The sequence below is a fragment of the Lepisosteus platostomus genome, chromosome 6, assembly GCF_059453375.1.
Source record: "Lepisosteus platostomus isolate fLepPlt1 chromosome 6, fLepPlt1.hap1, whole genome shotgun sequence".
NCBI lineage: Eukaryota > Metazoa > Chordata > Actinopteri > Semionotiformes > Lepisosteidae > Lepisosteus > Lepisosteus platostomus.
In genome coordinates, this window is record NC_142616.1 from 8,138,197 (window position 1) to 8,152,122 (window position 13,926).

At 41.5% G+C, this 13,926-nt stretch overlaps 1 protein-coding gene across 10 annotated transcripts in view; it reads left to right on the top strand.

Annotated features, from left to right (window-relative positions):
- Positions 1-13,926, top strand: part of LOC148660003 (uncharacterized) — a 95,365-nt gene that overhangs the window by 54,843 nt on the left and 26,596 nt on the right. For 7 of the 10 annotated variants that reach the window (XM_088634026.1, XM_088634024.1, XM_088634029.1 and 4 more), the window contains 4 exons: positions 12,063-12,188; positions 12,335-12,460; positions 12,775-12,900; positions 13,746-13,871. In XM_088634026.1, the coding sequence (XP_088490152.1) occupies positions 12,063-12,188; positions 12,335-12,460; positions 12,775-12,900; positions 13,746-13,871 (504 nt within the window). Of the gene's footprint in view, positions 1-98; positions 384-1,636; positions 1,742-2,013; positions 2,125-3,954; positions 4,153-5,401; positions 5,507-7,218; positions 7,330-10,902; positions 11,029-11,624; positions 11,751-12,062; positions 12,189-12,334; positions 12,461-12,774; positions 12,901-13,745; positions 13,872-13,926 lie in introns of those variants that run through there. The other 3 variants (XM_088634030.1, XM_088634035.1, XM_088634031.1) reach the window with 3 other exon arrangements.

Below are 13,926 nucleotides of genomic sequence, written 5' to 3' on the forward strand. Positions count from 1 at the left end.
GTGTGCGATTTGCGACACAGGGCTGAGCTGAGCAGAGCAGCGCTGAGAAGGGCTGAGCAGGGCTGAGCTGAGCTGAGCAGGGCAGGGCTGAGCAGAGCTAAGATGAGCAGAGCAGAACTGAGCTAAACTGAACTAATCTGAGCTAAGCTGAGCAGAGCTGAGAAGGTCTGCGCAGTACTGAGCACACAGGCAGACATGATGCGATAGCAGGCCAAGGAATCGGGTGCATTTCCACACAACAGTCCTCCCCTCCCCCTGACCCAGCCCTTCAGGGATAAAAGAGAGCTGGCGGTCATCAGAGATGGGGAATCCTAAGAAAGACGTGGAGCTTAAAAGCATGAGGAAGCTGACAGAAGGGCCGTCACACACTGGGAAACTTGAAGGTACAGTCCAGACGTCAATCTGAAAAATAGCCTAAATTTCTGAATGCATAAACTAATCTCTGAGGACAAGTAACACTGTTCATAACCTACATTTTATATAGCACCTTTCATGGGCCAAATTGCCTCCTTTTGTTTTTAACTGATTCAACACTTTACGTTAAAGAATAATTCTTACAATATTATTCACTTCACAAGAATTGTATTTTTTCAACAAAGGCGGGGGGGGCTTTTACTTACAGTTACCCAATGCCTATGTTTCCCATATTAATAAACTATCATTCATCCGTTTTCAGTCCATTTTCCTCATGAGAGTTGTAAATGATCTTTATTTTCTATATATTCATAGTAATAAAATTGTTCATCTCACATAGAAATGCCAACAGTTTAGTGTCCAACAGTCCTTGATTGGAAATATATGATTAGGTTCAGCCAGGGTAGAATTTCTATCAGCTGTATCTCATTGATTACAATATTTCAAAGGCTGAATAAAGTTGAATTTTTGGATTGACAAAGTCTCTTTTCCATCAACAATAAAGCTCCTAGCTCTGAAATAAACTCTTCTGAATATATTGTATTCAGTTTCAGTTTCGGTGAGTTCTCATGCCTGTATCTATCCATTCAGTTTACCACAGGTCAAAATTCTGAGGCAAATGTTTGCCTTAGTATTAACAAGAGAACAACTGGATTCATGTATTTTGTGTAGCATTATTTTTTGCTGCTGTATAGAAACACAAATGTTATAACAAAAAGAAAAAGCTAAAGTATGATTCAGCCATCTCAAGTAAAGTGCTTGAAAACTGGAAACATTGCAAATGAAGTGAAGAGAACTGTGATTATATATTGTCATATTATACACAGTGGAACTACACACGTGCAAAACCTTTGATTCGCTTACTGGTACATAAAAATAATGTAAATTATCATTTGAAAAAACAAACCACATCTCAAAAAATCCATACTTAGTTAATAGAGATTGCCACATTGCAGCGTGCAGGAGTTTCTTTTATATTAGACAATATCAGATATGAACACTTTCTACTTCCCTCTTTGTCAGCCCCAGTTGCACAGAATACAGAACCCAATTTGCTGAATGAGCGCAGTGCTGTTCCTTTGTTTAATTCTGAAAGTAATCTTTAAGTTGATGACCTGTTATAAAAAGATAGCAATAGCAAAAGGACAGCTCTGGTGGTTTCAAGTACTGTACTGGCACTGAAGTAATCAAAGATCACCAAGTCTCTTCTTCCCATTCCCAGGGACTCAGCCAAGCTCAGAGAGGAGAGTGTCATCCTACAGGAGCCTTGCGCTGGTCTTTGCCATTCTGTGGATCAGCACACTCAGTGCTGGAGTGGGTTTCTACTGTGAGTACCAGCAGGGAGCAGTTCAGTGCTGACACTCACGCCTGAAGAAGGCTCCACTGCTGAAACGTTGTGTTTTCTTTATTTTTTCAGCATGGAATAAACCTATTACTTGTTCCTTTGCAGCCTTTGCAATCTGACGCAGCTCCCCATCTGAACTACTTATCAGTTCTAAGATGCTTTTGTAAAAAACAAATACTAACCAAGCCAAGGAGAAGTTCTGCTGAGTTGTCAGTGAGTTGCTGGTTTTCTCATACATGTTTTTGCCCATTCAGTTTACCACAGGTCAATGGAACATTCTGAGGCAAGTGGCCTTCATGAACATCCACTAACACTGCAGAACCAACAGGAGGATTTCTGAATGAACACGTCTAACCTCATAACTGGTAAAGGTTGCATTTTTAAAAGCTTTGCATTTAAAATTGAGACTTGTATTCTTTTTTTTTTTATCGAGGGTCAATGTCGACGTAGCTGACTGGTTCAGAAACTTGAGTCGCGAACGGTAGAATTCAGTAGTTGGTTTGAAAAGGTGAAAAACCTCAGTTCCTCATCAGAAACCTACTGTACTTATTTTAGAAGTGAAGAACTTTCGCTCTTCTAAATCTGGAACTAAACCTAGAATTAATATACATTACACAGTGACTCTATGTCAGTCGTTTCTCTGATCAAATTCAGCTATACCACACTGATGGGCAACACAGCTATCCGTTGCTGATAATACTGACTTTATTTACTAAAAATTCAGAAGTTGAATTCTCTTCTGATGGTTCTACCTCTATCAATGTTGTGGTATGAGTAAGTAATATTCCCAAAATACATATATGCAAGCTTATTGGCACCCCCCATCAACTTTGTAAAGCCAGTGCTGTAACCCTATCTGCAGATGGCACTGTACTTGAACTTCAGACTAAATTGAAAAACTTGGGGGTGATATTTGATTCAGGCGTGACATTCGATCCAGATGTGCAACATATTGTCAGAAAATCTTTCTTTCACCTCAGGCTGTTAACAAACCCCTTTCAACAGCTGTTGAAGTTACACCTAATTTCATTTTTACTGTGCCTAAAGAAAAAGGGGAGCGGTGACCCCTTAAACAGGAATTATTCCTGCCTTGTAAGTGGCTAAGCACCTAGCTAATATCCTTACGTCCTTGTCCTTGTCCTCAGGTTGTTTTCATCTCCCAGAATCAGCAGTGCATGCACAGACCAGCAACAGATACTAATGAACTTGAACTTGAACTTTATTGCCATATGTAACCGGTACATGTACTGGTCCAATGGAATTCTTACTTACAGAAAGTCTCTCGATTGTTTAAACAAGTGTAAAAACACAAAGTGCAGACAGTGCATCAAGACAATATACAAACAAACAGTAGACAATGTACAAGTAAACAAGTAAAGAGTTTGAATGTAAACAATGCAGACATGTAAACAATGACTGCAGATGTGCAATCAATAAGAAAACATAATGAGGTAGATGGTGTAGGTGTGGTCCGAGGGGCATGGCTAAATGTGTTCGCCAATCGCACTGCTTGTGGATAGAAGCTATTGAGGAATCTGGTGGTAAGTGTCCGTATGCTGTAAAAAGGCAGCGTCTTTTGGATGACACATTAAACTGAGGTCCCGACTCTCTGTGGTTCTTAAAATCCCAGGGTGCTTCTCGAAAAGTGAAGTGGTATTACCCCGGCGTCCAATCATGACCTCCTAATAATCCCCATCTCTGAACTGGCTTCATCACTCTGTTCTCCTCCCCACTGAGAGCTGGTGTGTGGTGAAAGTACTGGAGCATCATCCTGGTGGGGCTGCACACTGGTGGTGGAGGACAGTCCCCATTACTTGTAAAGCACTTTGAGTGTCCAGAAAAGTGTTATATAAGTGTAAGAAATTATTATTACTGTATATGGAATTCTCTTAAGAAGTGGTCTTCTTTTAACAGGTCATTTTTGTTTATATAAACCCTCAAAGGAAGTTAAAAACATTTGAAATAAATGAATGGATCTTATTAATTCTATAATTAAGCAATGTATTCCATCAGATCAGCTCTTGTTTACTGGCTGTTGTCACATCTACTAAGAGCACCAGGGCTGAGCAGGGCTAAGCTGACCAGAGTTGAGCTAAACTGAACTAAACTGGGCTAAGCTGAGCATGGCAGAGCTCAGCAGGGTTGAGAAGGTCTGTGCAATACTGAGCACACAGGCAGACATGATGCAATAGCAGGCCAAGGAATCGGGTGCATTTCCACAAAACAGTCCTCCCCTCCCCCTGACCCAGCCCTTCAGGGATAAAAGAGAAGTCCCTCTTGAGACAGCCCACAGAGCTGGCGATCAACAGAGATGGGGAATCCTGAGAAAGACGTGGAGCTTAAAACCATGAGGAAGCTGACAGAGAGGCCCTCACACACTGGGAAACTTGAAGGTAGAGTCCAGACGTCAATCTGAAAAATAGCCTTAATTTCTGAATTCATGAACTAATCTCTGAGGACAAGTAACACTGTTCATAACCTGCATTTTATATAGCACCTTTCATGGGCCAAATTGCCTCCTTTTGTTTTTAAATGATTCAACACTTATGTTAAAAAATAATTCTTACAATATTATTCACTTCACAAGAATCTTTTTTTTCAGCAAAGGCAGGGGGGGCTTTTACTTACAGTTACCCAGTGCCTATGTTTCCCACATTAATAAACTATCATTCATCTTTTTTCAGTCCATTTTCCTCATAAGAGTTGTAAATGCTCTTTATTTTCTATATATTAATAGTAATAAAATTGTTCGTCTCACGTAGAAATGCCAACAGTTTAGTGTCCAACAGTCCTTGATTGGAAATATACGATTAGGTTCAGCCAGGGTAGAATTTCTGTTAGCTGTATCTCATTGATTACAATATTTCAAAGACTGAATACAGTTGAATTTTTGGATTGACAGTCTCTTTTACATCAACAATAAAGCTCCTAGATCTGAAATATACTCCTCTGAATATACCATATTCAGTTTCAGTTTTGGTGAGTTCTCATGCCTGTATCTATCCATTCAGTTTACCACAGGCCAAAATTCTGAGGCAAATGTTTGCCTTAGTATTAACAAGAGAACAACTGGATTCATGTATTTTGTGAAGCATTATTTTTTGCTGCTGTATAGAAACACAAATGTTATAACAAAAAGAAAAGGCTAAAGTGTGATTCAGTCATCTCAAGTAAAGTGCTTGAAAACTGGAAACATTGCAAATGAAGTGAAGAGAACTGTGATTTTATATTGTCATATTATACACAGTGGAACTACACACGTTGAAAACCTTTGATTCCATTACTGGTACAAAAAAATAATGTAAATTATCATTTGAAAAAACAAACCACATCTAAAAAAATCCATATTTACTTAATAGAGATTGGCACATTGCAGCGTGCAGGAGTTTCTTTTATATTAGACAATATCAGATATGAACACTTTCTACTTCCCTCTTTGTCAGCCCCAGTTGCACAGAATACAGAACCCAATTTGCTGAATAAGCGCAGTGCTGTTCCTTTGTTTAATTCTGAAAGTAATCTTTAAGTTGGTGACCTGTTATAAAAAGATAGCAATGGGAAAAGGACAGCTCTGGTGGTTTCAAGTACTGTACTGGCACTGAAGTCATCAAAGGTCACCAAGTCTCTTATTCCCATTCCCAGGAACTCAGCCGAGCTCAGAGAGGGGAGTTTCATCCTACAGGAGCCTTGCGCTGGTCTTTGCCATTCTGTGGATCAGCACTCTCAGTGCTGGAGTGGGTTTCTACTGTGAGTACCAGCAGGGAGCAGTTCAGTGCTGACACTGGGAAGTTTTGTATTGAATGTACTCTGCTGTATATTGGTGAATGTATAGCGCAATGTATATGTCCATTTAAGGAACAAGTAAAGGTTAATTCCATGCTGAAAAGAGTGTGTCACTCCAAATGTTTCGGCTGTGGAGCCTTCTTCGGGTCACAGGGGTGTCACAGCCAAAACGTTGTGCTTCTTTTCTTCTCAGCGTGGAATAAACCTTACTTGTTCCTTTGCAGCCTATGCATGCTGACGCAGCTACCCACTTGAACTACTGAACTACATATGTACATTTAATTTGATATTGCTATACAAAGTGTAAAATCATACGTGTGGCAAATGCTGTTTTTGATGGGTACAATATAATATGGGAGAGCTATAGAATTATGATGATGCTCCATCTGAATGATGTTGATAATCTAGTCTCTGGTATAGTTTTTGAACTCCTCATATCACTGGAACAGTACTGAAGACTGTGTTGAGATTGAACCCAGGTTCCTATTGCTGCAGGCAAGCTTTTCTATGCATCTCCAAAAGGCCTGGACTCTGTAGTGGGGTGGGGAGCAGTTTCTTTGTGTAAATATGAAACTGTGTGAGGCACTACCTCACCAGCTTCCAAAGGTTACGCCTTTTGATGGGCTGCATGTACACAACTGATCCAACCACAGGCTTCCCAATCCCAATCTAAACACCAATGTAGTGCTGGAGGGTCTGGTAGTGTGGGCTAGATCTTATACCATAAATCTAGAGAAACCTATAGTTTTTAAGAATGTATCATGAATCAACAGGGGATGGGACATTTGTTCAGCCAACATGGACCAGAGAGCAAGCCCCAGAGAGCAATCTAGGACTGTTATGGATGTCGGAAGGGAAGAACTGTAGAATGGCAGGAGAGCAAAATAGACCCTATGCGTAGCGATGAGACGGGGGTTAGCCCGGGCTCAGCTGGTCAGGAAATGCCGTATAGAAACCTATGCCCTCAGGCCGTGGACGTGGGGCGACCTAGTGCTAGGTGGGTCTCAGGACATCCGAACATCAATGCTGAGCGAGGAGGAAAGCGTGACCCAGAAATATATAGCCCCAGACAGAGACACACTGGAAGGGCAAGCAAAGCACAGGAAACTAGGGACAGGACAGAGTAGGAGTGCCCTCTAGCTGTAGAGGGCGTGACAAGGACTGCCAATCAAACATAAGAACATGAGACAGATTACAAAGTAGAGGAGGTCCTTGGGCCATCTAGTCCTGTTGGTACTTAGTAGCTAACTGAAACTAATCTAACCTGACCTTTATGTCTGGGAGGGGGGAGGAAACAAAAGCGTGTTGTGGAAACCGTCACAGACACAGGCAGAGCAAATTCTCTAACCACCTGAATCCAGACCTGAGACCAACAGGACACTGGTGACACTGCCTGGAGTTGAAAACAGAAATGACCAATAATGGAAAACGGATTTGCTGTGATAACATCACATTACAGAAAAATACTGATTTACTGATTTACTAAGTAAATCTTTCAATGTTTGTCTTATTACATGTTGTTCTATCTAAATGGCTTATTTGGTAGAGCAGACTGAAGTTTGCTTATCAGTTCTAAGATGCTTTTGCAAAAAACAAATACTCACCAATTCAAAGAGAAGTTCTGCTGAGTTGTCAGTGAGTTGCTGGTTTTCTCATACATGTTTTTGCCCATTCAGTTTTCCACAGGTCAATGGAACATTCTGAAGCAAGTGGCCTTCCTGAACATCCACTAACACTGCAGAACCAACAGGAGCATTTCCGAATGAACACGTCTAACCTCATAACTGGTAAAGGTTGCATTTTTAAAAGCTTTGCATTTAAAATTGAGATTACCAGGAATTAACATACATTACACAGTGACTCCATGTCAGTCGTTTCTCTGATCAAAATCAGATATACCACACTGATGGGCAAAACAGCTATCCATTGCTGATAAGACTGACTTTATTTACTAAAAAGTCAGAAGTAGAATTCTCTTCAGATGGTTCTATCTCTGTCAATGTTGTGGTATGCAAGCTTATTGGCACCCCCCATCAACTTTGTAAAGCCTGTGCTGTAACCCTATCTGCAGATGGCACTGTACTTGAACTTCAGACTAAATTGAAAAACGTGGGGGAGATATTTGATTCAGGCGTGATATTCGACCCAGATGTGCAACATATTGTCAGAAAATCTTTCTTTCACCTCAGTCTGGTCAAAAACCAGTCTACCAATTATCAGACATGTCGTATGTTATCACTAACTGTGGCTGAAAAGCTGATCAACACATTTGTCTTCTCCCGAATTGACTACTGTAACAGTCTACTTTCTGGGCTTTCTAAATTCACATTGAACAAACTCCAGAATATCCAAATCCTGAATCCTGACCAGATCTAGTGCAAGTGATCTCATTACTCCTGTCCTGGAAGCCTTGCACTGGCTTCCTGTCAAGTTTTGTGCTGACTCACCTATAAGGCTCTGCATGGCTTGGCACCTCAGTACCTGTCTGAGCTACTATTGTCCTACTCTCCACCTCGCAACCTTTGCTCATTTAAATCTGGTCTCCTATCAGTCCCCCCTTTTACACTCTGTGGGTGACAGGGCCTTCTCCTGTTATGCCCCAAAGCTCTGGACCTATATCTCCAAGGATATCAGAGAGTCACACTTCTCTAAACTCCTAAAATCAAAAAACTCCTTCTTCTTTAGAAGAGCCTTTACTTAACTGGTTCTGTTCTTTACCCCTCTGTTCCTACTATATTCAGCATCCCCATCTACTGTCTCCTCTCATTGTGCATATCTTGTATTTTTTTCTGTAAAGCAACCTTTAAAGGTGCTAAATAAAATAAAGTTTATTAAAAACCTGAAAAATATCTAGATGTAGTGTAAGACATACAGTATTTTGAGCATAAAAACTATTTGTCTAATGTCAAAAATAATGTTAAGCTAATGTAAGAGGTCAGCCAGGTTTAAGAATTTTAAAGAGGGAGGAGCCACCAGGGCATGGAAAATATACGTTTTACACTACATCTGTGTAAGGCAATCGGGGAACTTAGCTGCACCTATACACAGCCTCTCCTTAAAAAGCTATGCAGAGTCGCAGGAGGATGTCTGAATAAACCTGTCACGAACAGTTCTTTCCGGGCCCTATGCGGACGACGCGATCCAGAATAGTGAAGACACAAGGGGAAAAATATCATGCAGGAGTCGGTCAGGAGACAGGGGGGCGTGTCCATGCAGTGCTAGTGTCCGGGGGGAGTGAATCCAGGGCGAACAATCCAAGGGTAAATCCAGAGGAGGAATCCAAGACGAGAGGTTAAGTCTAAGACCAGGGGATCCATCCATAGTTAAAAACCAGAACCAGGTCGGGACCGGCAGGACAAGGAATCAGGAACATGAAACTAAAACCATAACGGAGCCAGACGCAGCAGGACCCCGGGCTCTCACGACACGGAAATCAATGAGAAGCCAGGAGTGAGGTCAGCGTCTGGCTTTTAAAAGGGGAACGGGAATAGGGAACAGGTGCAGAGAATGGGAAGGAACGAGGAAGGGCTGGAGCTCCCTTAAGAGGAGGGGTTAGCGATCGTGACAGTACGCCCCTCCTTTCCAGGGCGGCTCCGAAGCCCTAAACAAAAAATAAAAATAAAAAGGATGGAGTCCAGGTACCAATATGCCGTCCGCGGGGCCCGGGTGTTGGCTTCTCATTCTGTCACGAGCAGTTCTTTCCGGGCCCTATGCGGACGACGCGATCCAGAATAGTGAAGACACAAGGGGAAAAATATCATGCAGGAGTCGGTCAGGAGACAGGGGGGCGATTCCATGCAGTGCTAGTGTCCGGGGGGAGTGAATCCAGGGCGAACAATCCAAGGGTAAATCCAGAGGAGGAATCCAAGACGAGAGGTTAAGTCCAAGACCAGGGGATCCATCCATAGTTAAAAACCAGAACCGGGTCGGGACCGGCAGGACAAGGAATCAGGAACATGAAACTAAAACCATAACGGAGCCAGACGCTGCAGGACCCCGGGCTCTCACGACACGGAAATCAATGAGAAGCCAGGAGTGAGGTCAGCGTCTGGCTTTTAAAGGGGAACGGGAATAGGGAACAGGTGCAGAGAATGGGAAGGAACAAGGAAGGGCTGGAGCTCCCTTAAGAGGAGGGGTTAGCGATCGTGACAAAACCCATATGATTCCTTAGAAGAGTCAATTCAGAGAATCTCAGGTTGAGATTTATAAGTGTGTAAAAAGAAACAAATTGTATTCTGAGTAATAGCCTCGGTCATAGCTGTGTCTGCTGCTAGTAACTAGAAGAATATAGTCAGGCCAAATAGGTTCAACTAGGTGAGAGTCTTTCCACGCTCATTAGTGGGATTCATGTAGGATCCAAGTCAAGTCTTCTTTGGGACTGGCAATTTACTGGGGAGATAGGCATCTCTATTGGCATGTTCTCAATCTTAACTCGACACCTACTTAGGAATTTAGCATAGTAGGTACAGATTTTCCTACCATGCTAAGGCAATAAAGTATATTATTCTGCTGTACCATTGACTGGTTCATATCACCAGGTTTCATGTTTTTAAAACATTAAACATCTTACACAACTTACACTGAACTCCAAGACAGGTGATGTTTACAGTTATAAGCCTCTTTCTTGTGTGGCTCTTTAAACAATCATTTAATAATAATAATAATAATAATAATAATAATAATATTTGCTTACACTTACATAGCGCTTTTCTGGACACTCCACTCAAAGCGCTTTACAGGTAATGGGGACTCCCCTCCACCACCTCCAATGTGCAGCATCCACCTGGATGATGTGACGGCAGCCATAGTGCACCAGAACGCTCACCACACATCAGCAATCAGTGGGGAGGAAAGCAGAGTAATGAAGCCAATTCATAGAGGGGGATTATTAGGAGGCCATGATTGGTAAGGGCCAATGGGAAATTTGGCCAGGACACAAACCTGTACCTACTATGCTAAATTCCTAAGACACCAGGGTAACACCCCTACTCTTTTCGAGAAACGCCCAGGGATTTTTAATGACCACAGAGAGTCAGGACCTCGGTTTTAAGTTTCATCCGAAGGACGGTGCCTGTTTACAGTATAGCGTCCCCGTCACTATACTGGGGCATTAGGACCCACACGGACCACAGGGTGAGCGCCCCCTGCTGGCCCCACTAACACCTCTTCCAGCAGCAACCTTAGTTTTTCCCAGGAGGTCTCCCATCCAGGTACTGACCAGGCTCACACCTGCTGAGCTCCAGTGGGGCTGCCAGTTGTGAGTTGCAGGGTGATATGGCTGCTGGCTATTTTGAGGACTTACTGTACATAATCCCAGGTTTCAAGATCAACTGAAAATATCTCTTATGTGCTTCACCCAGAACTTCTGATGTCTCTGGAGAGCCTTCAAAAAGAGCACTCTACCCTTCAGAAAGACCACTCCGATCTACAGGAAAGTTACAGGAATGTGTCAAACGGCCAATTGCTTTCACAGAGATACAGCACTGGTAAATTATCATTTATTCTCTAGAGCTTCTATTAACTAATGAAATAATATAAACAAAAATGTACTAATCAAATAATTTCTCAGCTAAAAGTGGAATAGGAGCAGGAGTGCATTGCACTGAGAATATTTTGTGTTTGTATAATACTGAAGTATACAGAGCATTCTGGGACTCTAGCAATAGAGTCTAATATAAATAGACATTATCATTATTTAATTGTATCTGTAAATAGTGATATGAATGATCAAATTATGACATCAGACATCTTATAGATGTTTTAGTTCTTCATTTGTGGACAAAAGGAGATGTTAGCAGGATGCACTAAGTTCTGCTGGCTTTTATTCTCCATTATTTCAGAAGCGAATAAGGATGAAGCCAAATGTGACAATTATTTTTTCCATTACTGTATATCCAAATTTTGCAAAAATCTTGAGACCCATCAAAGGTAAAATGTTGATTTTCACCGAGATCATTCAGTGATGACCTACAACTTAATAGGTTCAGAACGTTTTCCACCATGGCTTTTCAATGATCATCCTGAAGATGTACGCCAACAGAGTTTACAAAAGTACATGAAAGTTCTTGTGTTTGGCATCAAGAACTACAGAATTCACTGAAGACCCTTCAAAGAGACAACTTTGACCTTCAGGGAGGCCTTTCCGACCTTCAGAGAGACTACAGCAATGTCACGGAACACAGTCAGCTTATAAAACAAGCCAAGACAGGTGTAGACCTTTGTGATGGTCTAGATCACATCTCATCCTCTTTATCTACAGATAAAGAGAGCACTTTGACCTTCACATAGACCATTCGGGTCTACAGAGAAATTACCATAATGTTTCTGACACTTGTGAGCTTGTGCACAAATCCAATACTGGCAAATGTTTGATTATCAGTTGCTTCTTTAATGATGACTATTATGTCACGTTGAGCTATTTTATATCTTATGGCTCTTTATTGCTGATTCTTTTAGGACTGGATAACATCATAATGTTTAGCTAAAACAAATTCAAATATTTCTTTTCTGTAACATCCAGAGGTGGAGAAGAAACTGCAAACCCTTCAAACAGACCACAGTGACCTCCAGAGAGACTGTTTGGATCTACAGAGAAACTGTACCAATGTGACAAGAAACTGTCAGCTCACACAGCAGTCAAAGACTGGTGAGTTACTTTTTGTGCTCTACAAAACAATACAAGGAGATTTTTTAATGTTCCTCTCTTTACTTCTGTTGATCATCAACTAAAAGTTCTACTCTAACAATGGCTCCAAGATTAGGTGAAATACATTCCTTGTGTTCTATATCCAGAACTGCAGAAGAGCCTGGAGACCCTTCAAAAGCAACATTCTAACCTTCAGAGAAGCCTTTCAGATCTACAGAGAAGCTACAGAAATGTGTCAGAGAGCCATCTTCTCACACAGAGAACCAACACTGGTGAAACATCATGTTTTGATATTCCTACCTCTCTAGTGATCAACAAACCTTCTCTCCAACAGTTCATTGACCAATTTCTGGTCTCAGCCCATGCCAGATGTTTATGGTTATATCCTCAGCAAAATATGTCTTGTTTGTAGTTACATTGGAAGGAAAATGCATTTACTGTATTATTATCCTGACAACTGTTAAATATCCATTGTCAAATGACTTCACAGTGTCATCCTCTTTCAAGGCTTTGAAAGATTTCACCATTTCCTCAAGACAGATTTCTCTTGGTGAAACATGGCATTTAATGTCTCTCCATTGTGCAGAGCAACAGAAGAAGCTGCAGGCTCTGCAAAGAGAGAACTTTGACCTGCAGAGAGACCATTCAAACCTGCAGAGAAGATACAGCAATGTCACCGGCACTTGTGAACTGCTGCACAAATCCAAGACTGGTAAACTTTTGTAATTATATGTTGCTTCCTTTCTAAAGACCTCACATCAAATTGGCCTTTATTCGTGACACTTTATGGCTTTTCATAGATAATTATCTTAAATATCGGATTATATCATAATTCTTTACTGTTAAATAGTGCTTTTCTGGACACTCCACTCAAAGCGTTTTACAGGTAATGGGGATCCTCTCCACCACCAGTGTGCAGCCCCACCTGGATGATGCTCCAGTGCTCTTACCACACATCAGCTCTCAGTAGGGAGGAGAACAGAGTGATCAAGCCATTTAATAAATGAGTGTTATTAAGAGGCCATGATTGGTAAAGGCCAGGGGAAAATTTGGCCAGGACATTGGGGTTAACATCCCCATACTATTCGAGAAATGCTCTGGGTTTTTTAATGACCACATAGAGTCAAGACCTCAGTTTTATGTCTCATTTAAAGGACAATGCTTATCTTACAATATAGTGTCCTCGTCACTATACTGAGATATCAGGACCCACGCAGACCACAGGGTGAGCCCCCTCTACTGGTTCCACTAACAGCTCTTCCAGCAGCAACCTTAGCTTTAACAAGAGGTCTCTCATCCAGGTACTGACCAGACTCACACCTACTGAGCTTCAGTGGGGCTGCCAGCTGTGAATTGCAGGGTGATATAGCTGTGGGCTAATATATAATAATGTTTAGCTGAAACAAATTCAAATAGGACCAATATGATGAAATATGACAATACAATGAGTTTTTTTTATAGTTCCTCCTTTCTTTACTTCAGTTGATCATAAATTTAAAGTTTTATTCTAACGACTCCAAGATTAGGAAATATAAGTCCCTTGTGGTCTTTGTCCAGAACTGCAGAAGACTCTGGAGTCTCTTCAAAGACAACATTCTAGTCTTCAGAGAGAACTTTCAGATCTACAGAGAAACTACAGGAATGTGACAGACAGCCATCTTCTCACGCAGAGATCCAACACTGGTGAGCTTTATGTTTATCCATTCATATCTCACTGGTGACCAACAAACCTTCTTCC